This window comes from Geotrypetes seraphini, chromosome 4 (genome assembly GCF_902459505.1).
Source record: "Geotrypetes seraphini chromosome 4, aGeoSer1.1, whole genome shotgun sequence".
In the NCBI taxonomy this organism is placed as follows: domain Eukaryota; kingdom Metazoa; phylum Chordata; class Amphibia; order Gymnophiona; family Dermophiidae; genus Geotrypetes; species Geotrypetes seraphini.
The window spans coordinates 177,697,743-177,722,180 of record NC_047087.1 but is presented as its reverse complement, the minus strand read 5'-3'; the positions used below and the strand labels follow the sequence as shown (position 1 = coordinate 177,722,180).

General features: G+C 43.5%; 1 protein-coding gene across 7 annotated transcripts in view; it reads left to right on the top strand.

Annotated features, from left to right (window-relative positions):
• Positions 1-24,438, top strand: part of NDRG4 (NDRG family member 4) — a 336,309-nt gene that overhangs the window by 116,770 nt on the left and 195,101 nt on the right. For 2 of the 7 annotated variants that reach the window (XM_033942608.1, XM_033942607.1), the window contains exon 1: positions 23,523-23,678. The exons of the other annotated variants lie outside the window; for them this stretch is intronic. In XM_033942608.1, the coding sequence (XP_033798499.1) occupies positions 23,658-23,678 (21 nt within the window). In that variant the 5' untranslated portion in view covers positions 23,523-23,657. Of the gene's footprint in view, positions 1-23,522; positions 23,679-24,438 lie in introns of those variants that run through there. 7 annotated transcript variants of the gene reach the window in all.

The window sequence follows — 24,438 nt, the reverse complement described above, 5'->3', positions numbered from 1 at the left end:
CACCCCCCCATCTATATGAAAAATATGATTTTTAGCAACAATCTACATATCGCACAACAAGAGTGTACCTAGGAAAAGGCAGCATCTTAAACACTTCAGTGAGCACTAGAACACCAACACATACATTGTAAAACTAAACAAACCAGATCCTGCACAGTCAATTGATCCTGCACAGTCGATGCTATCAGAAAGCCATGTCCCTTTCATACACACAGACAGATACACCCTCGCCCAATATGGAATAATCACAAACTAAAAATAGAAATATGTAGACAAAAGTTAAACTGAACTGCCAAGAAACCAGACTCTGCATACAATGCAACACCACAAAAACAGTAATACATGTACTCTAATACTGTGCAAAATATAAAGACAGTAGATGTAAATTTGAAAAAACTGATACATAAAAATCACCACTTTACAAATTAACAAATAAAAATAAAACAAATAATGAGAAATAAGAAAATACCATTTTATTGGACTAATCCCCGTAAACTCGGTCCCCATCCCCGCAAACCACCTAATTCCATCCACACAAGCCTTGAATTGTTTTATATTGAACTTATTATATTAAAGTATAAAAAGAAACAATATTCTGTACAATTGTCAATTTATAAATCAGCGTCTTTTCTCACTCTCTGTTCCTCATTTCCCTTCAGCGTCCTCAGCCCACTCTCTCTCCACTTTCCTTCAGCGCACGCACATAAAAACAAACAAGTAATTTTATATCATTTTCATTCTATTCATTCATAGAAATTAAAGTCTAAATAATGCTAGTCACATAACAAAACATGATTTTACAAAAATAATTCCCTGCACAGTCAAGCCTGCAAGGATTACTAGATGTCTTTCAGCAGCTCTCCTCCCTCCCCCCTCTTACCTTTGTGGCCAAGTCAAAATTTTAAAACACCAACAATAAAATTTTAAAAACACAAAGCACACTGTACGCAGAGAAAATGTTAATTATCATTTATATTCTGCAGGTTTTCAAAGAGGTCAAGACAGATGACTTTATGCAATGTCACCTCAGTAACAACTATACAAAAATAGACAAATATACTCCCTCCCTTTTTACTAAACCGCAATAGCGTTTTTTAGCTGCGCTGAATGCCCCACGCTGCTCTCGATGCTCATAGGCTCCCTGCTCTAAAAACTGCTATTGCAGTTTAGTAAAAGGGGCCCATAGTGCAAAATATAGACAGTATATATAAATTCTCAAAACGGACACATTTTGATCACTAAATTGAAAATAAAATCATTTTTCCTACCTTTGTTTGGTAAGTTCATCAGTCTCTGGTTTCACTTTATTCTTCTGACTGTGCATCCAATATTTCTTCCCTTCTTTCAGCCTTCTGTATGCTTCCTCGCCTCCAGACCTCATTCCTTCCCCTATCTTTTTCTTTCTTTCATCCTGCCCCCTTCTTTCTTTCTCTTTCCATGCCCCCTTTCTTTCTGTATGTCTGTCTTTCTCTCTCTCTCTCTTTGTGCCCCATTTCTTTCTTTTTTCACCCTGCCCCCTTCTTTCTCTCTCCATGCCCCCTTTCTTTCTCTATGTCTGTCTTTCTCTCTCTCTCTCTCCCTATGCCCCATTTTTTCCTTTCTTTCACCCTGCCCCCTTTCTTTCTTTCTGGATCCTTGTCCTCCCCCCCTTTCTTTCTTTCTGGCTCCCTGTCTCCCCCCCTTTCTTTCTTTCTCCCTGCCCTCCCCCATGCCACCACCGCCACCACCACCATGCTGCCACCACCGCCGGGGAAAGGCTGCCACTGGCCATTGGAAACAGGCCGGTGCCGAAATCGCCCTGCTTCGTTTCCCGTGGGCCGACCAACTCTAGCTGTCTGACGTCAATTCTAACGTCAGAGAGGATGTTCCGGGCCAGCCAGGCAGCGATTGACTGGCCAAGAACGTCCTCTCCGACGTCTGAATTGATGTCGGACGGCTATAGTTGGTCGGCCCGTGGGAAAAGAAGCAGGGCGAATTCGGAGGGAGGGAGAACTGGCGCCAGCTTCTTTCAGATGATTGCAATGGCAGCCTTTCCCCGATGGCAGGCCAGCTGTGCACCCCCTTGGGCCCGTGCACCTGGGGCGGACTGCCTCCCCCCGCCCCCTCTAGGTAGGCCACTGCATAACAAAGGTTAGAAAAAAGCATTCCATTCTATATAAGAATTTAGACCTACAGGTATCTAAATCAAAGATCCAAAGTTGTTCTCGCTGCCTCAGGATCGTTTTAAAATCTCCACCCCGAGTTGGTAAACATAGTTGTTCTATGACTCAGCATTTCAAATCTAGGAAAGAATGACTCAGTGCTAAACAGTGCTCCACCAAAGGTGCCTCTAAGCGTTTGCAGTATAAGCATGACTTGTGTTCTAACATTCTTATTCGAAATGTCCTAGAAGTTTGTCCAATATATAATTTCATGCAAGGACATTGTATCACGTAGATGATACCCATGGAGTTACAAATTGTCATGCCTTTTAGAGCATCGCTTACATTATCCTTAGGATTAATGAATGAATTACCTTCTTGATTAATCGTACCATCTCACCATACTGTTTATCAGGGTTAGAGGATGGGGAATAAATAGTAGGAAAAATGAGGGAGGTCCCAGTTGCTCCAAGCAGAAGGTGCTATAGGAAGTATCATAGAAAAATTGACTGCAGGAAAGCTCACAAGTCCTGTAACCCCATATTCTATCTCCTGGAAATAGCATGTACTTGTGGAATGAACTGCTGTCTTCACAAAACTAGGGTTACCAGATATCCAGGAAAACCCGGACATGTCCTCTTTTTAGAGGACTGTACAGGTGCCCCAGACTTTTTTTTTTTTTTTTTTTTTAGGGAAACTCTGTCTGGGTTGTGCCAGCTCTCCCGACTCCCCCACCCACCTCCTCCCCAGCTGCTGCATTGAATCTTTGGGCAGGCTGGCAGCGGCAATGAGGGAAGCCTGCTGTCGCTGGTCTGCCCCAGAAGCCACCTATCTGCAGCGACTTCCTGTTCCTGCATAGGCGAGACTTGCAGGGCAGCTTCTCAGGCAGGCTGGTGGCAGCAATCTTCCCTCATTGCCACTGCCAGCCTGCCCAAAGATTCTCTGCAGCAGCTGAGGAGGAGGTAGGTAGGGAAGTTGTGAACTAGAGAGAAAGATCTGTGGATCCCTTTGGGGGGAGGGGGGCTTGAATTGGTGCAGGCTATGGTGTTGGGGTGTGGTTGGGTGAAGAGAGAGAGAGAGCATCAGATGCTGGAATGGGGAGGGGGAGAGTTGCAGTACCATGGGGAGGGGCAGGGGAGAGAAGAGAGAGAGATTGGTCTTGGGTAAAGGGTAAAGGAGGAAGAGAAGCTGGGTGGGGGGTGGAATACAGGAACAGGGATAGAACAATGGCCTTGGAGGCAAGGGAAGGAAAGATAGATAGGGATAGAGCTCGGACTGAAAGGGTGATGAGATTCAGTGGAGGTTAGATGAGGGCCAAAAGGATACAGAAGATGGGGAGGAAGACTAAGGAAATGGTGAAAGGTTGGGAATGGGGCAGAGGTGGTACTGGGACTAGTGGAAAGAAGGGGCAGGACATGGTGGAGATGGTGGTCTGGGACAGGGTGGTGTGTCCTCTGTTTTGTCTTCACAAATATGATAACCCTACACATAACATGAGATGGAATGAACTGTTATTTGTATAGTGTCACAAGATGTATGTAGCGCAGCACTTCACAGTCACAGTTAAAGAAGATAGAACTATCACAAAAATCAAGTAGAATGTTATAGAAATTATTAGAAATAGAAGAGAAAATAAGACAAGTAATATTATGCCACTGTATCTCTCCATACTGCAACTTCACCTTGACTGTTGTGTGCAATTCTGGTTGCCCGTTGCCAGGGCCGGATTAAAGGATAGGCCCAAGAGGCACGTGCCTAGGGTCCGAAATAGTCAGGGGGACTCCAGGGCCGGCGTTAGGAGGTGGCAAACAAATCGGCTGCCCTAGGCCACACAGCTCAAGGGGGCCCCGCGATCCAGGCAGCCCAGCTGCCATCAGCCCTGCCTTCGGCTACAGTACTGCTAAAACGAAGACAGAAGAACATCAATACACCCATTGTAAAACTAAACAAGCCAGATTATTTATTTATTTATTTTAAAATTTTCTTCCCCGCTTAACACCTAAGCAAGTAAAAGTAGAAAACATACATATTCAGGACATACTTAAACATGTTATAAATATATACATCCTATCCTATTCCACATATAATAGCTAAAACTAGCATAATGCTTCCACATATAAAAAAGGTTTTCAATTGCTTCTTAAATAACATTTTCTCTTTGCATAATCTTAAGCACCCTGGCAAAGTGTTCCATAAATATGGACCAATGACTGAAATAGCTGTTACTTGTGTTCTTCTATAATGTGTTTCACCTAATGCATCAGTCGATAACTTCATTGTGAATTGAGACCTCAAACTTCTAAAATGTACATACTGTCTCAGGTACAAAGGAGAATTGAATTGGTAACCAATGTAAACTCTTCAATACTGGTGTAATATGATAGTTCCAGGCTCATCCTGTGATCATATGAGCAGCAGCATTTTGCACTACCTGTAACGCTTTTATTCTGCATTTTGCAATGCCTACTAACAAGGAATTTCAGAAATCTAGCCTGGAAATCACCATACACTGAATTACAGTCCAAAAATCAGATACTGACATCATCGATCTTACTGATTGATCCTTCATAGTCAATTCCAATATGTCTTTTTTTTTTGTTCACACAGAACACAGATACCTATTGTATACTGGGTGAGAGTGTAACTGCAAACTAAAAATAGAATATGTAGACAACAATGAAACTTTACCCTAAGAAACCAGATTCTGCATAGAATGCAGGACCACAGCTGCTCCATGTGACCCTGGGCAAGTCACTTAATCCCCCCCACCTCCCATTGCCCCAGGTACATTAGATAGATTGTGAGCCCACTGGGAAAGACAGGGAAAAAATGCTTGTGTACCTGAATAAATTCATGTAAACCATTCTGAACTCTCTTGGGAGAACGATATAGAAAACTGAATAAATAGATAAACAGTAATGCATGTCCCCTAGTACTATGCAAAATATAAAGACATCAGATGTAAATTTGAAAGACTGAAATACCAATCACCACATAGAAATAAAACAAAAATGGAAAATAAAGATACCATGTTATAGGCCAAATCCATTTTTCAATTAGCTTTCAGAGGCCATTATCTCCTTTCTCAGGTCAGTACCATATACTGCTGTTATGGTATCCTTTCCTGACCTGAGGAAGGAGTTTTTGGTGGTCTCTTATAAGCTAGTCAAAAAAGTCCTAAAATTAGTCTAATAAAAAGACCACCTTATTTCCATTTTCAAATTATAAACATTTATTAACACAGCTTTACTACTACTTTATACTCAAGCAAAAAACAAAACACAACACAATCCTTTTATCTAACCCTGATTGTCTCTGGGTTTCTGCCTTCCTCATCATCTCTTCACTCTCTCATTCTTTTCAGTGTCTGTCCTCTTTCCATGCCCCTTCCGTATGGTTTGGCCCTCTTTCTCCCCATTTCATCCAGCCAGAGCCCCCATCTCTCTTTGATCCAGCATTTCCCTTCTGTGTTCGTCAATGTCACCATCCCATCTTGTTTTCAGCATCATCCTTCTGTGTGTCCATCTCACCTATATGCCTAACTCACATCTTTTCCTTATCCTCCTCCCCCTACCACGTTCCCCATCTGCCCTCTCAATATCCTTATCTTCCCCCCTTTATTCAGTTTTGCTTCTCTGTGTCTCTAATTCACCTCCCCCTTTTCAGCATTATCCCCCTTCAGCATTGCTCCCTCTCTGTGTGCCTATCTCCTCTCCCACTTTTCTGCATTGCTCTATCTGTATCCCCATTAACCCTCCATTTCGGTATTATCCCCCTGTTTGCTCATCTAGCCTCTTTCAGCTTTGCCTCCCTCTGTAAACCCATCTACTCCCCTTTCAGCATTGCTCCCTCTGTATTCCTATCTACCCTTCCCCCATTCAGCATTTTTCCTCTGTATCCCAATCATTATAATTCACGCTTGCTCCTTCTCTGTGTCACTATTTCTCTCAATTTTCAGTGTCCCCTCTCTTTCCTTGTTCCCACACCCTGTAGCCAGCATCTTTCCACCCTCCCTCCAGCCTGTATGATGTTTTTCCTACCCCCCTCTCTTTCTCTCCCCTCACCCATGAGTCCTGCATCTAGCCCTTTCCCTTCCACCTGCACCTGTACCCACATCCCCTTCCCCATGGCCCTTTTCGGTGACTCTGCAGCGGTGGCAATCAAGACAGGATGCCGACATCGGGACCTTCCCTCTGTGAGTCCTGCCTGTGCAGGAACAGGATGTTGAAATAAATAGGTGGGACTTGGAGAGGGAAGGCCCTGACGTGTGCAGCCTGTCTTGGTCGCCGCCACTGCTGAGTCGCTGAAGAGGGCCATGGGGAAGGGGGTGCGGGTGAAGGGAAAGGGAAAGGCTGCCGGAAAAATCTGGACTATAGCAGCGAATTAGAAAAGCCACCCGGACATCTGAAGGAGCCACCAAAAAGAGGACATGTCTGGGGAAATCTGAACATCTAGTAACCCTAGGATACATGGACTTTTGGACTGACTCAGTATGACATAAGAATTGTCGCTGCTGGGTCAGACCAATGGTCCATTGTGCCCAGCAGTCTGCTCACGCAGCGGCCCCCGGGTCAAAGACCAGTGCTCTAAAATGAGTTCAGCCTCATCTGTGTACGTCCCAGTTTAGCAGGAACTTGTCCAGCTTAGTCTTGAAACCCTGGAGAGATTTTTCCCCTACAACAGACTCCGGAAGAGCGTTCCAGCTCTCCACCACTCTCTGGGTGAAGAAGAACTTTCTTACGTTTGTACAGAATCTATCCCCTTTCAACTTAGAGAGTACCCTCTCATTCTCCCTACCTTGGAGAGTGTGAACAGTCTGTTTTTATCTGCTATGTCAGTATTTTGAATGTTTCGATCATGTCTCCTCTCTGTCTATTCTTCAAGGGAGAAGAGGCCCACTTTCTCTAATCTCTCACTGTATGACAACTCCTCCAGCCCTTTAACTATTTTAGTCGGTCTTCTCTGGACCCTTTCGAGTAGTACTGTGTCTTTCTTCATGTACGGCGACCAGTGCTGGATGCAGTACTCCAGGTGAGGGCGCACCATGGCCCGGTACAGCGGCATGATAACCTTCTCGATCTGTTCGTGATCCCCTTCTTTATCATTCCTAGTATTCTGTTTGCCCTTTTTGTCGCCACAGCACATTGTGCAGACGGCTTCATCGACTTGTTGATCAGAACTCCCATGTCTCTTTCCTGGGAGGTCTCTCCAAGTACTGCCCCGGACATCCTGTATTCGTGCATGAGATTTTTGTTACCTACATGCATCACTTTACACTTATCCACGTTGAACTTCATTTGCCATGTTGCTGCCCATTTCTCGAGCTTGATTATGTCACTTTGAAGATCTTCGCAATCCCCCTGTGTCTTCACTACTCTGAATAACTTTGTATCATCCACAAACTTAATCACCTCACTCATTGTACCAATGTCCAGATTGTTTATAAAGATGTTGAAGAGCATGGGTCCAAGCACCGAGCCCTGCGGCACCCCGCTGGTGATACTCTTCCAGTCCGAGTATTGTCCATTTAACCCCACTCTCTGTTTCCTATGCTCCAGCCAGTTTTTAATCCACGTGAGTATTTCACTCTCGACTCCATGGCTCGCAATTTTCTGAAGTTCATGCGGAACCTTGTCGAACACCTTCTGAAAATCCAGATATACAATGTCAACCGGGTCGCCCTTGTCTATCTGCCTGTTTACTCCCTCAAAGAAGTGCAGCAAGTTCGTCAGGCAAGATCTGCCTTTGCTGAAACCGTGCTGGCTGGTCCTCATTAAACTGTGTTCGTCAAGGTGATCAATGATGCGGTCCTTTATCAGCGCCTCTACCATCTTTCCCGGTACCGAGGTCAGACTCACCAGTCTGTAGTTTCCTGGATCTCCCCTCGAACCTTTTTTGAAGATCGGCGTAACATCGCCACCTTCCAGTCTTCTGGGATCTTTCCCGATTTGATCGACAGATTGGCTATTAGTTGAAGCAGTTTAGCTATAGTCCCTTTCAGTTCCTTGATGACCCTCGGATGGATGCCATCCGGTCCTGGGGATTTATCGCTCTTAAGCCTATCAATCTGCCCTCATACCTCTTGTAGACTGACCATCAACCCTGTCAGTTTCCCTTCTTTGTTTCCTCCAGATAGCCTGATGGGTTGTGGTATGCTGTGTAGATCCTCTTCGGTTGCTGTGTAGATCCAATAAAGCTTGTTTTATTGTCATTTTCAGATCCTCACTATTCTTTTTCAATTCTTGCTCAAGTTTAGTAATCTGTTCAATAATCAGTAACATCAAGTCCATGCTACATTTATTCAAAATTGCACACCATTTATCTTTAAAATGAGGATCCTGTGCAAACAAGGTTGGACCTTTTTGTAAGCGCAGACCCCGAGGTATCATAGAATTAGACACATATTGAGCTAGCGTGTTAGCATGTAATTCAGCTCTTATTAATTTCTTGGATTGGTTTTCCACCTCAAACCATGATGGGGAACCCAGTGTAGACTGATTTCCCTCATACAATGTGGGTCTGTTCAGTAACTCCAATCTCTTCTCAGCCGAAAAATAAACATATCTCTAGTAGTTTGCATCTGAGCCATTTTCCAAAATACTTTACTCTTTATCAATTCACCTAATATATTGCAAGCACAGTGAAAACAAATTGAGATGGGGCTGGCTACAAGGAGTAAGGCCACTTGAAAGTCTCAGAGCTAGAATAGTGGCCATAGTCCAATGGAAGACAAGGACCACCCCACCCAATTAGCTGAATCAGCAGGAAAATCTGTGCCCTAGAAAGAATCTAGGAGTTGACTAAGGCCCTAAAAATAAATATGACTAGCCTTTTCAGAAATACAAATTCAGAATTGAAGCAAATTATATACATAGCGTGAGAATCAAGATTAAACTACTTTGTTGTGTTTAATAAAATAATGACCAACCTTTAGGGAAGGAGTAAACTGTGTAGCTGTTGCCTGGGTAACAACCTCTGATCTTTTCTGAATGCCAGATTTACATATTCTGCTCCAGGTGTTCATTGAAACTATAGGAGATGTAGAATTATCTTCCAGGAAGACATAGTGCTCCCACTTTGGTTTTTCAAAAGAGAAATTTGCAGTCTTGTGTGTCAGTCTGTGGCCACATGCAGTGAGAGAGCTTTTTTTGTGCACATCTCTTAAGGACTGCTCTTTTCCAAGAAGGAAAAGCCATATTAATATACTTCTCCCCTGCAGTATCATGGTGGGGAATCTAACCCTGAAGGTGAAGCTAATAGCTTCAGAAAGGTCAACAGCATTTTTTGATCTGGAGGTTTGTTTTTCTCTAATGTTTCTCTTTCAGTATTTGTATTGAGTACTAAATATATTTATGGTGTTTCAGTTTCTTTTTGGCTAAGATACAAGTGTAGAATCTAGCAAAGACCTTTTTGGATATACAGTAGGTAACTGCTATTTTGGGTTAAATTTCACACACAGGGTTTGTAAGCTTCTTAAACAAAGTCATGGTTGAACAAATGGTATGGTGAACCTGCAGAATAAAACAATATGTTGGAAGGTTGACCAGACCCTTTCTGAGGCTGGGGAACTCTCTTTTGGGTGGTTTACTGCTACATTTGGGACACCACGTCCAATATTGTTCTCTTATTGCATTCACCAATGCACTACTAAACATTGAGCTAAACCAGTTCAACATCCAAAGGAGAGACTCAGGTCCATATGCTCACCATGCCTTTAATGATAGATGCTAAACCGGTTTTAACCTGTTTAGCGTCCAAGTATTTCAGCTTTCGATGCTCAAAATGGTTAAGCGTGGTATTTTCCATTGTTTGTTGCAGTCTCTGATAATAGTATGTAAATGGATTACAATGTGCTTATCAATATTAAAATGAGCACTCAGATCAATGCCCAGATTATGCACAAAATGAAGCGCTGGTTTTTAACAGCCTCAAATGCTCTAAAATCTCCAACATGTCAGATTCTGGAGGTGCTGGTAGTGTTAAAAAAAAGTGCTGAATAGCAGCATTTTTAAAAATGGGCATAATATCTGATCCCATTAAAAGCAATTTTTTTGCACTCCCTCCTGCCTTAGCCACCTGAAACCCTTCTACACCCTCAGTGGATCTGCAGGAGGGATGCCCACTTCCTCCTGCCTCAGCCACCCCGCAACCCACCCTATACCTCATTTAGATGACCAGCAGGAGGGATGTCCACTCCCTCCTGCCAATAGGCCCAACTCTTAAAAATAGTGGGCCTTCCCCTTCCCAGTGCATCTTGGAATGCACTGGGAAGGGGCCTAAGACTCTGATTGGTTCAGATACCTAAGGCCTCAGATGCATGATGACAGAAAACATGCCAAAGACATTCTTAAAGGTTGTTCTGCACGTTTTTCATGGGAGTCACAGCACAAGGTAGCCTAAGAGATAAGCTGAGCAAGTGAAATCTTCGTGCTACAGGAGGAACTTCTTAAAGAGAATGTTAAGTTTTGGGGCCCCTCTGGCAGATTCCTGAAGGATCTTAGGAAATTATACTCTTGATTACCACCACCTCAGAGGTTTAAAGTCATAGAGCATATTTTTTTTTTTTTTTGTTACTAAGCAAAACCCCAGATCATTTTAAAGACACGCAAAGATATTGCACCAGCAAAGCTGTTAAAGTTGCCCAGTTCCAGAAGGGAGACTTTTCGGCCAGTCCTAGTTTTGAATGTCTGTTCCAAAGCAGTGTGGCATTTGTAGTTTCTGATTCTACTCACTGAAATCAGTGTTGCTAGACCCATAATACACATCAGGATAGGTTATCAGAAATGTAGGACTGGACTAAAATCTTCCTTCTGAAAAGGGGTAACTTGGCAGCCCAGCAACATTTCTACACATAAAAGTTTCTATCTTGCTGCCTACAGGCTCATTCTAAAGAAGAGATCTGTGTCTTTATACTGCATCTGCTTTGTTCTTTTTAAATAAAAAAAGCTTTTGATTTTTATGTATATCATTTTGATAGAGCTAGCAAGTATGAGCAGATTTGCAGGCAAGTAACCCAATTTCTTGGCTACCAGATTTAAATTACAAATTGGAAATCTTTTCCCAAATCCTGGGAGTGGAAGTGGATTGTCATCTCATCCTGGGAAATCAAGTTGACAAGATCATCTTTAACTTTATCCAGAATTTGATGAATTGCAGAACTGTAGCAAAGCCAAAACTCAATGATTTATTAAAAAAAATAAAAAAATAAAATAGCAATCTATATATATAAAATCGGAGGTATGTATGTGTGTATGTATGTATATATGTATGTGTGTGTGTGTGTATGTGCCTCGATCACGCAAAAACGGCTTGACCGATTTGAACGAAACTTGGTATGCAGATCCCTCACTACCTGGGATGATATGTTCTGGGGGTCTCGCTGCCCACCTGCACACGTGGGCGGAGCTACAAACAGAAAATCAGATTTCACCCATTCATGTCAATGGAGAAAATGTAAAAAGCTGCCATTCTCACAGTAATTCAAAAACGGCTTGACCGATTTAAACGAAACTTGGTATGCAGATCCCTCACTACCTGGGGTGATATGTTCTGGGGGTCTCGCGGCCCACCTGCACACATGGGCAGAGCTACAAACAGAAAATCACATTTCACCCATTCATGTCAATGGAAAAAATGTAAAAAGCTGCCATTCTCACAGTAATTCAAAAACGGCTTGACCGATTTGAACGAAACTTGGTATGCAGATCCCTCACTACCTGGGGTGATATGTTCTGGGGGTCTCGCGGCCCACCTGCACATGTGGGCGGAGCTACAAACAGAAAATCGGATTTCACCCATTCATGTCAATGGAAAAAATGTAAAAAGCTGCCATTCTCACAGTAATTCAAAAACGACTTGACCGATTTGAACGTAACTTGGTATGCAGATCCCTCACTACCTGGGGTGATATGTTCTGGGGGTCTCACGGCCCACCTGCACACGTGGGCGGAGCTACAAACAGAAAATCAGATTTCACCCATTCATGTCAATGGAAAGGATGTAAAAAGCTGCCATTCTCACAGTAATTCCAACTATAAAACACTTTCTATGACACTATAACCACTAGAGACATCGTTTCTATTCTACCACGGACACCATACATATAGAGTTTGTATGTTCTAACTGTGTTTGTAACTGTTTCCTTCATGCACCCCAGTTCATAATGTTATTACATTACATGAGTACTCACATATGCTGAACTAGGAACACAGGTTCCATTCTGAACCGGGAAAAAACTGCATGGAGTTTCTTTTCAACCTGAGTTTCCACATATTGAGTTGTTTAAATCAATACTGAAACTTTTGGATGCCACTTATTCCAACAGATCTTCCTTTTCAGTTTAAGAGATTGCAAATTCCAGTGAGACTTGCATTCTCTATCACAATCGACAAATCACAGGGACAGACTATTACATACTGTGGAGTGGATTTAAGATCCCCCTGTTTTTCCCATGGACAACTCTATGTTGCTTGCTCAAGGGTGGGTTCACCCAAGAATTTATATGTTCTTGCTCCTGGAGGTGAAACTAAAAATGTTGTTTATAATCAAGTTTTGTGTTAGTTGTATTGTATTCATTTTGTCAAATATTTCACATTATAATTTGAATATTGTACTTTTTATAAAGCTGTTAAAATATAATTTCATTCACCACTATAAAGTATCTTTATTTGAATCCATTTACAGTGTTATTGCTATAATTAAATACCTGTGCAACGCCGGGGCATCAGCTAGTACAACAATAAAATAGGCAAGAAAGGAATGCCAAATCAAAAGATAGGATAGGACAGGACACAAATATATCAAGACACACCACAATCATAATCATAATCCATTAACCAAGAATAGAAGTCTGGATCCTAGTAAATAAAAAAACAAAGGACCCCTACTAACCAAAAACACTTATAATACTAGCATAGTAGAATTACTCGTTGTATATTAGTGCTGCTCTTGCAAAACTAGATAGCCCTAATTCAGATTAACAGTGAGACAGAAGAGATAGGTCTTCAAATTTACCTTGAAATGTTTTAGAGAAGATTCAGCTCATAAGTGAATGGGAAGATTATTCCAGTAGTACAGGGCTAAAAAATAAAAAGCTGATGACCTGTGAAGTGTGATCTGCTGGGAGTTATATTAAGGCCTGCACTAAAATATGATTGTTTGATATCAGGTCGCTTCAGAGACTTTTCTATCTCTTAAATTTGTTTTATTTTATTTTATTATCTTCTTTCATTACACTTCCCCCTCCCCATTCGTGGTTTCTCCATTTGCGGTTTCATATAATCGCAATTTTTTCTGGGGAAGGGGAAAATAAAAAAAGCAGTCTTAATTTTAAAATAACCCATATTTTTTTTCTTCCCTGCCTTACCTGGTGGTCTAGAGCAGTGATTCCCAACCCTGTCCTGGAGGAACACCAGGCCAATCGGGTTTTCAGGCTAGCCCTAATGAATATGCATGAGAGAGATTTGCATATGATGGAAGTGATAGGCATGCAAATTTGCTTCATGCATATTCATTAGGGCTAGCCTGAAAACCCAATTGGCCTGGTGTTCCTCCAGGACAGGGTTGGGAACCACTGGTCTAGAGGGCTTTCGGGGCAGGAGCGATCTTCCTACGCTCCTGCCCCGTGCAGATCGCCATGAGGAAATGGCTGCTGTGAGTTCCCGTAGTCTCTCAAGACTACGTCGGGAACTCCCTATAGCCATTTCCTCATGGCGATCTGCACGGGGCAGGAGCGTAGGAATATCGTTCCTGCCCCGAAAGCCCTCTAGACCACCAGGTAAGGTTGGGAAGGCGGCAGGGAGGTGGGGGTGGGTCAGAGCCGAATAATTGCGTTTTTTCGCCATTCGCGGTCCAGCTCTGCCCGTATCCCCCGTGAATGATGAGGGAGAAGTGTATTTCTATTTCTTTGATTTTTGATCTTGGAAATGTATTATATGTTATAACAAAACAAAAAAATAGAGGAACTGGAAACAAAACAAAACAAAGTTTCCAGTATATGTTGTTATTACGTATTTTTAGTTTATCAGGTACTTTAGCTAGATTGTGAGCCTTCAGGAAAGATAGGGTAGTTTTTCTCAAGTATCTACCATATTTTTTACTCCATAAGACACACCTGACCATAAGACGCACCTTAGATTTAGAGGAGAGAAATGAGAAAAATAACATTCTGAACCAAATTCTCCCTGCCAGGCTCTGTACCCAACCTCACACTCTTTGCCAAACTCTGCACCCTGTCCCCCCTCCCTGCCAGGCTCTGTACCCTGTCCCCCTCTGGTGGTCTTCTGGTAGGCCGGGACAGGGCAGACAGGGACAGGGCAGGCCGGCCTAGTGGCTGGCAGACAGGTAGGGACAGGGCAGGCAGGCAGGCCTCCCCCCTCCTAGGCAGTCCCCCCAGGCAGGCAGGCCTCTCCCCAAGGCAAGCAGGCAGGCAGCCCCCCCTCCAAGGCAGCCCACCCCAGACAGGCAGGCAGGCCCCACTCCCAGGCCTCCCTGCAGGCAGGCCAGTACTCTCCTTGCTCCCTCTCTATTTTTAATTTGGCAGGGTAGGCCCCGGCCTCCCTTTCCTCACCCCCCCCCCCTCCATTACCTTTTTTATCATCCTGGCACCCTCCGTCCCTCAGTTCTCATGGGAAATAGTGCAGGACTGGGCAGGCATCCTTGTGTGCAGCTCTTCCGCAAGGGAAAAGAACAGGACTCAGAGGCAGCCTCGTCAGCCATCACTACTCGTAGGGACGAGGCAGGCTGCGAGGGAGGGCGCCAAAATGAAGAAAAAGGTAACTGGGGGGGGGGGGGAAGGTTGGATATTCGCTCCATAAGATGCACCCTTATTTCCACCCCCTTTTTGGGGATGGAAAAAGTGCATCTTATCGAGCAAAAATACGGTAATTTCATTTTAGTTTGATACTTTGTAAACCGATTAGGTCAGTAAAATGCAGGAGTGGTATATCAAATCATAAATAAACATAAACCTTGTGGTTTCCCAACATACCTGTGAAAGCAAAGGAAAAACTAATCTATGGTCATTAAAAGATTGAAGGCATTAAGTAGGAACATATGGAGTAATACAATGAGAGAGATAGTCTGGGGTTCCATCATGAAGGGCCCTAGCCTGCTGGGACAGATAGGGAAAATACTTGAGTACTTGATTGCTGTTCAATGTATCGTAGACTGCTTTCAGTGAATCTCTTATGAAAAGGGTAGTTAATAAATCCAAATAAATCTCTATATATAAAATCGGAGGTATGTATGTGTGTATGTATGTGTGTGTGTATGTGTCGCGATCACGCAAAAACGGCTTGACCAATTTGAACGAAACTTGCTATGCAGATCCCTCACTACCTGGGATGATATGTTCTGGGGGTCTCGTGGCCCACCTGCACACGTGGGCGGAGCTACAAACAGAAAATCAGATTTCACCCATTCATGTCAATGGAAAAAATGTAAAAAGCTGCCATTCTCACAGTAATTCAAAACCGGCTTGACCGATTTGAACGAAACTTGGTATGCAGATCCCTCACTACCTGAGGTGATATGTTCTGGGGGTCTCGCGGCCCACCTGCACACGTGGGTGGAGCTACAAACAGAAAATCACATTTCACCCATTCATGTCAATGGAAAAAATTTAAAAGCTGCCATTCTCACAGTAATTCAAAACCGGCTTGACCGATTTGAACGAAACTTGGTATGCAGATCCCTCACTACCTGAGGTGATATGTTCTGGGGGTCTCGCGGCCCACCTGCACACGTGGGCGGAGCTACAAACAGAAAATCTGATTTCACCCATTCATGTCAATGGAAAAAATGTAAAAAACTGCCATTCTCACAGTAATTCAAAAACGACTTGACCGATTTGAACGTTACTTGGTATGCAGATCCCTCACTACCTGGGGTGATATGTTCTGGGGGTATCGCGACCCACCTGCACACGTGGGCGGACCTACAAACAGAATATAAGATTTCACCCATTCATGTCAATGGAAAAAAATGTCAAAACCTGCCATTCTCACAGTAATTCAAAAACGGCATCACCGATTTGAACGTAACTTGGCATGCAGATCCCTCACTACCTGGGGTGATATGTTCTGGGGGTCTCGCGGCCCACCTGCACACGTGGGCGGAGCTACAAACAGAAAATCACATTTCACCCATTCATGTAAATGGAAAAAATGTAAAAAGCTGCCATTCTCACAGTAATTCAAAACCGGCTTGACCGATTTGAACGAAACTTGCTATGCAGATCCCTCACTACCTGGGATGATATGTTCTGGGGGTCTCGCGGCCCACCTACACACGTGGGCGGAGCTACAAACAGAAAATCACATTTCACCCATTCATGTCAATGGAAAAAATGTAAAACGCTGCCATTCTCACAGTAATTCAAAACCGGCTATACCGATTTGTACGAAACTTGGTATGCTGATCCCTCACTACCTGGGGTGATATGTTCTGGGGGTCTCGCGGCCCACCTGCACACGTGGGCGGAGCTACAAACAGAAAATCATATTTCACCCATTCCTGTCAATGGAAAAATGTAAAAAGCTCCCATTCTCACAGGAATTCCAACTATAAAACACTTTCTATGACACTATAACCACTAGGGACATCGTTTCTATTCTACCACCGACACCATACATATAGAGTTTGTATGTTCTAACTGTGTTTGTAACTGTTTCATTCATGCACCCCAGTTCATAATGTTATTACATTACATTAGTACTCACATATGCTGAACTAGGAACACAGCTTCCATTCTGAACCGGGAAAAAACTGCAAGGAGTTTCTTTAATTGAAGCAACTATCTTAACCGGAAAGGGACAAGGTGAAACCATATTTATCCAGCGGATACCACTTATTCCAACAGATCTTCCTTTTCAGTTTAAGAGATTGCAAATTCCAGTGAGACTTGCATTCTCTATCACAATCAACAAATCACAGGGACAGACTATTACATACTGTGGAGTGGATTTAAGATCCCCCCTGTTTTTCCCATGGACAACTCTATGTTGCTTGCTCAAGGGTGGGTTCACCCAAGAATTTATATGTTCTTGCTCCTGGAGGTGAAACTAAAAATGTTGTTTATAATCAAGTTTTGTGTTAGTTGTATTGTATTCATTTTGTCAAATATTTCACATTATAATTTGAATATTGTACTTTTTATAAAGCTGTTAAAATATAATTTCATTCACCACTATAAAGTATCTTTATTTGAATCCATTTACTGTGTTATTGCTATAATTAAATACCCGTGCAACGCCGGGCCATCAGCTAGTAATAAATAAAATTTTAAATAAGAATTTTAAATTGGATATTGTGATAGGCTTACCATGTAATGCAGTGACCACAGGAGGGAGCTCAGTGTCCATGGGTAGGGGGGGGCAGTGTATGGGTTTTATATGCCATTGACGCCACCAGGAAAACTGGGGAAGGCAGGGTTTAGGGGCTTGGAGCTTGGAGCTTGTTCTTTACAGTTCTGGGAAATGGGGGTAGGGTTACCAAATGTCCAGGAAAACTCTGACATGTCCTCTTTTTGAGGACTGTTCGGGTGCCCAGACGGTTTTTTAAAAATGGGAGAGTCTGTCCAGGTTTATCTGGCTTTCCCGACTCTCCCACCTGTTTCTCCAGTCCCCTACCCTCCTTCCTCCAACCTCCAATGCTGCTTCCCCTCATGATCTCTATCTCCTGATTAACTCTCCTCCCTTCTTCTTGGACGGCCGCTGTATTTTAATCTTTGGGCAGCCGGTGGCAGCAGCAACAAGGTGAGCCTGCTACCACTGGCCTGTCCCGGAAGCAGCCTCTCTGCAGTAACTTCCTGTTTCCTCATGAGAGATCATGAGGGAAAGCTGCATTGGAGGTTGGAGGAGAGAGGGTAGGGGACTGGATAAACAGCAGGTAGGGAATGGGAGCTGGAGTAACAGCATGGAGGGAGGGAGGCTGGAGAAACAGTATAGAGGGAGTGAGGAAGAGAGGCTGGAGAAACAGCATAGACAGAGAGAAGGATGCTAGCTGTAGAAGTATTATAGAAAGGGGAGAGTGCAGGAGAAAAGAGCATGGAGTAGGGTAAGAACATAAGAATATAAGCAATGCCTCTGCTGGGTCAGACTAGAGGTCCATCTTGCCCAGCAGTCCGCTCACGCGGCGGCCCATCAGGTCCAGTACCTTTATAGTGATCCTCTATCTATACCCTTCTATCCTTTTTTTCTTCAGGAATTCATCCAATCCCTTCTTGAACCCCGATACCGTACCCTGTCCTATCACACCCTCTGGAAGCGCATTCCAGGTGTCCACCACCCTTTGAGTGAAGAAGAACTTCCTAGCATTGGTTCTGAATCTGTCTCCTCTTAATTTTTCCATATGCCCTCTCGTTCTTGTAGTTTCTGAAAGTTTGAAGAATCTGTCTCTCTCCACTTTCTCTATGCCTTTCATGATCTTGTAAGTCTCTATCATGTTCCCTCTAAGTCTCTGCTTTTCCATGGAAAAGAGCCCCAATTTCTCCAATCTCTCAGCATATGAAAGGTTTTCCATACCTTTTATCAATCGCGTCACTCCTTTCTGAACCCTCTCGAGTATCGTCATATCCTTCTTAAGGTACGGCGACCAATATTAGACGCAGTACTCCAGATGCGGGCGCACCATTGTCCGATACAATGGCAGGATGACCTCTTTCGATCTGGTTATAATGCCTTTCTTGATAATACCTAGCATTCTATTCACATTCTTAGAGGCCGCTGCGCACTGTGCCGACAGCTTTATTGTGTTGTCTACTATTACCCCCAAGTCCTTTTCTTGGGTACTTTCACCCATTACCAGCCCTCCCATCGTACTTTGGGTTTCTGTTCCCTACATGCAAGACTTTACATTTCTCTACATTAAACTTCATGTGCCATCTCATCGCCCACTCTTCTAGTTTGTTCAGGTCCCTTTGTAATTCCTCGCAGTCCTCCTTAGCTCCAACTCCACTAAATAGTTTGGTGTTGTCTGCTAATTTTATTACTTCACACTTCGTCCCTGTTTCTAGATCGTTTATAAATACATTGAACAGCAGCGGCCCGAGTACCGACCCCTCCAATCCTCTGGGATCACACCTGTTTTCAGGGATAGGTTACAAACCTGCTGTAGTAGTTCCGCTATTTCCTCCTTTAGTTCCTTCAAAACCTTAGGGTGGATTCCGTCCGGGCCCGGAGATTTGTCACTTTTTAAACTATCTATCTGCTTATGTACGTCCTTGAGGCTTACCTCCATTGATGTTAATTTTTCTGCTTGATCTCCTGTGAAGATTTTTTTCAGGTCCCGACACGTTGAATGTATCCTCTTTTGTAAATACTGATGAAAAGAACATGTTTAGTCTATCTGCCACTTCTTTCTCCTCCTTCACCATTCCTTTCCTATCTCCATCATCCAGCGGTCCCACTTCCTCCCTTGCCGGCTGCTTCCCTTTAACATATCTGAAGAACGGTTTGAAATTTCGTGGTTCCCTGGCTAGCTTCTCTTCATATTCTCTTTTTGCTCTTCTGATTATGAGGTGACATTGCTTTTGATGCTTCCTGTGCTCTTTCCAGTTCTCCCCAGTTTTGTCCTTTTTCCATTTCCGGAATGAATATTTCTTGTCTCCTATCGCTTTCTTCACTTCTTTAGTTATCCATATCCACGCAGGTCTTTAGTTCGATTCTTTTTGCATCCTTTTCTAAATCTGGTGATATACAGATTTTGCGCTTCACTCACCATGTCCTTGAATAATGACCAGGCTTGCACTACAGTCTGTGATTTCCTTGAGCTGTTCCTAAGTTTCTTTCTTACCATTACTCTCATCGCTTCGTAATTTCCTTTCTTGAAATTCAAAGTCGTTGCTGTGGTTCTCTTCCCCTTCGATATTCCTATTGCAACCTTGAACTTGATCATATTGTGATTGCTGTTTCCCAACGGTCCCACTACTTCCACTTCCTTTGCAGGTCCTCTTAGCCCATTGAGGATTAGGTCCAGAGTGGCATTCCCTCTCGTCGGTTCTCTGACAAGCTGTTCCATGAAGCAGTCATGAATAGCTTCCAGGAATTTGGTCTCCCTAGCACATTTTGAGCTTCCAAGACTCCAGTCTATCCCGGGATAGTTGAAGTCTCCCATAACAATCGTGTTACCGCTTTTGCATTCTCACCTCATCTCTGCTTTCATATCTTCATTGTTTGCTTCGGATTGTGCTGGATGGGCGGGGAAAGAGAAACAGCAGGAGAGGAGGTTGGAAGGAGAGAGAGGGGCACCTGTGTTGGGGGGGGTTGGAAGGAGAGAGAGAAAGAAAGAAAGCACACACAGGAGAGGGGGGTTGGAAGGAGAGAGAGAGAGAGAGAAAAACACCCTTTGGGGGAAGAGGTTTGGAGAAAGAGAGCGAGAGGAGCACTAAAAGAGTACAGAGGATGGGAAGGGGGACCACGGAAATGGGTGGGATGTAGGCGGGATTGTGGGTGGAGTATGGGCAGGGTCATGTGTCCTCTTTTTTGTTTTCACAAATATGGTAACCCTAAGTGGAGGAAAACCTGGACTGGAATCTTCTGGGGAAAGGGGGAGACAGAGCCTTCCATTAGCCTTAGGGAGGGGAAGTTCCCACAAGAGGAAGTCTGAGCTAGCCAGTGGTAGGTCCCTGGGTGGAGTTGCTCTAGAATCCTCTAAACTCTTGCATAAAAGCAAGTTGGCTAGAAGAAAAGGGGGAGCATGTATGGAATGGCCTGAGCTCAAAGCCAGATGAAGAAGGGAAGCCTGCCTAGAATGGATGAAGAGGACCTTGCTGATCCACAGTTATGCAAGAAGCAAATAAGTCTTGGCAGGACTGGGACTATGGACTGAAGCAGTTAAAAAAAAAAACCAAAACAATGATTTGCATGAACAGAACTGTTACAATAATGCAGGAGTAATGCAGTCGTGCTGGGAGGAGTTTAGAAGCCAGCACAGTTCTTTTTTTGTTTTATGTTAAGTGTTTCCTTTTGGTTATCATCCAGGGGTTTAGGATGAAATGGAAAGTAAAGATATAAAGAACTAATGTCATCCAGGGTGTGGAGGCAGATCAAAACAGAAACACCCCTAGGCTTCTTAGAAGGTAGACTGCAGGAGCCTGAGAGGAACTTCAAGTGGGCTCATTTGCATACATGAATAAGGCTGAGTGAACTATATTTTTTTTCAAGACCTGTTCTCCATTTGGGAAGGAAGAGCAAAGGGAGCTAGAGGCCTAATAAAGGGCATAGAGAAGTCTCTAAGGAGTCAAAGTGAGCGGTGCCTTAGAGGCAAGGATTCTCTTGATTGATAGCAGGTCAGTGGTATTGTAAGGTATCATGGGGGGTTGCTGAGCTGGTCAATGTCCGAAAAAATCCTGAAATCCTTCATCCAATTAAGACTGGTGCTTGATCCAGGTGAGGTTCTGTGTTATTACCTTAATTATTACATAATTGTGGTAGTGATGACATGACCTGCATGCCTGGAGGCAGGACCCAGATCCAGTGGATGTTTCGCTAATCCATTCGTTGGAAGGAGCAGGTGCCCTGAGACATCAGTAACAGAGATGATGGAGTTCTGGACTAGCCAAGCCAGCACAGAGTGAGGTGAGGATTTGAGCCTGTGGACCAGAGAAGCCAGTAGCCCAGTTGAGATCAATGTGAGAAAAGGTATAGACTCACCTTTGCTGCAGGTAAAAGGTACTTTGGCAGGGTGGGGAGCGAGCATTGGAAGTAATTCCTGGGAATGGGGCATCTGCTTTTCCAAACGATTGCACTTGGGTTTCTTGTTTGTTTCAGTCCATGGGTCGATGGAGAAAGCAGCAGTATTGTATTGTATTTATTGAATTTGATATACCGCTTGCACATAAGTATTAAGCGGTTTACAAAGCTAATAATATAGTGGGCATATTAAAAACTACCTTCTCTGTCCCAGGTGGGCTCACAATCTAAACTAAGTGCCTGAGAGAAAAGCAATGCTTGTATAAAAGTGTGGAGTGGTCCAGGTGGAGAGATGCCCAATCAGTCCATCCAGCAGAGGGTAAAACAGCAGTGCAGTTTCCTTGTCCTGGAGTAGTAGCATTGCTGCAAATATTTACAAAAAGCTTACTATAATCCAGTGTCTGGTAAGAGTAGCTGGAAGCAGAAAGTAGAAGGTAGCATTTTGTGTATCTCCTGCTAATGTCTCATATACCCCTTAGGGTACATATACTGCATGTTAGGAAGTGGAACCACTGATCTAGATTACCTATGCAAAGTTAACCTCAGAGTGCTAGCTATAACTAGAGGACAGGCAAACGCTGAGGTCAGCTGACCTCTGTATATGAGCATTTATACCAAACTGACAGGGTGTGCTATAGTGCAAGACTGGTAGCCTCCAGAAAAATGGCTATTGTAGTGTACTAATTTACCGGGATCTTACTCTGGACACTACTCGAGTCGGATGACACGCGCGACCTCGGGAGACCCTTGACACAGCGCCTGTTGGTGCGAAACATGTTGGGTTAAACTCCCTGGCGTTGGCTGATAACAGCTAAGCACACAAGCTAAGTACACCCACTATATTAAAGCTTTAAATGATTTTAAAGTAAAAAAAAAAATATATATATATATATATATATAAAAAAATATTTAACAGCACATTAAAAATGGTTATGAGCGGCCAATGATGAAGTGCCACATAATTCTCTCCGCAGTCAAGAGATAGCACAGCGGTGGAGTGGTGGGGCTGAGGCATACTCATACTCTATTGAAATAATTGAATCATAATATATACCGGTTTCTGGTTATTACTATACAAATAGTGCAAGACTGGGGCACCTCTCTTTTCAGTATGTTAAAAAGTGTTTATTGTACTTGAGCATCACGCTGAGCTGTGATAAGTGAGAAAAGCGGGAGCACAGAACTCTATAAGTTTGCATAATCTCTGCCAGGTTTCCCTTTGACTAATGGTAGTATAGTAGCTCATGCTTTGTCTGAGCTGAACACAGCATGGCTACCTATGTCTGAAATTTACCTTTTATGAGGGATATACTGATGAATGACTGGGAAATAAGCCATTTACTGTGTAGCATAGCAGCACCAAAGGGAGCAGGAAAAAGATTTACTATGTATTTAGCTCCAGAGTGTTTATTTTAGGGAGAGTTTAGATGTAAGGCAGAGAGACAATAAAGTGGAAAAAAGCAATCGGTAATTCACCACCAATCATCTTTTTAGTTATAAGGATATTTGAAGCCAATTGAAATGGAAGCGATTTGTGCAGCAGCCAATGAGTGAGGTGCTAAAATCCATTTGTGCTGCAGCTAGAAGCTGCAGTGGTGCTGGTGGTACGTAGGGAGGGGAGGGTTGAATGGGAAGGACCAGATGCAGTTTATAAAGCACAGTAGAAGGATCCTGAGCCACTGCGGAGTAAGGCTGCTGACTAGTGCTTGGATAGCTGTCTGCCTAAAGTCTCTCTCTACATCCGTCTGTCCGGGGCCTGTCTTAGCTGCTTGGAACTAACACCTAACGCTTCCCAGGAAAATCAACGTCACCCTATCTCTGCAAGATGCCGGAGTGCTGGGATGGGGTAGGTTCTTTAAGTGCCCATCTGCAGAAATATACATGTACATGATAGAATCTAGGTTTTAACTATTTACCTTTTCCAAATCTGAGATTGACAAGTTTCTTTCTTGCCCTGGGACAATGGAAGGTGAAGTAGCTTGCCCAAGGTCAAAAGGAGCAATGCTGAAAGAGGTAGGATTTTGAACACTGATCTCCCTGGGTTTCAATCTAAGCACAAGGCTATTAATTTACTGGGGAGGAGCCAGATATCTTTAAAAATATTGTCACGTTTAGAGGGCAGACAGATGACTTTAATATTGTCCTCAGGGCAGACTCTTTTTATTTATTTATTTTTTTTTTGGGGGGGAGACAGGCTGGTGACCTTGACAATATGGGCAGACAGTATCTTTTATTATGGGGGAACAGCCTTGCCCGTGTAAACACTGTACTGAGACCAGGGATACTGCTGCTTGATTCTTGCCTGACTCAGCTTTTTGCCACCCTGCTGCTTCTTTATTTATGGGAAACGGGCATATCTGAAGATGACACTGTATTCTGCTCATCTGCATTTATAAGGGTCTGTGAGCCTCTGTGTTTGCCGCACCACTGGTTTTTAATGCAGCTGTTAACAAGAGCAGGAATACTCTTTGCCTTTCACAATTTCAAACATGTGAACATAGCAGGGATTGAGGGGGAAGGGGAGCTTTAAATATAGATTGTCTGATCTAGGAAAGCTTGAACAGGGCTTAAGTGCTTGGCAATTAAGATTCATTGCAAAAAAAAAA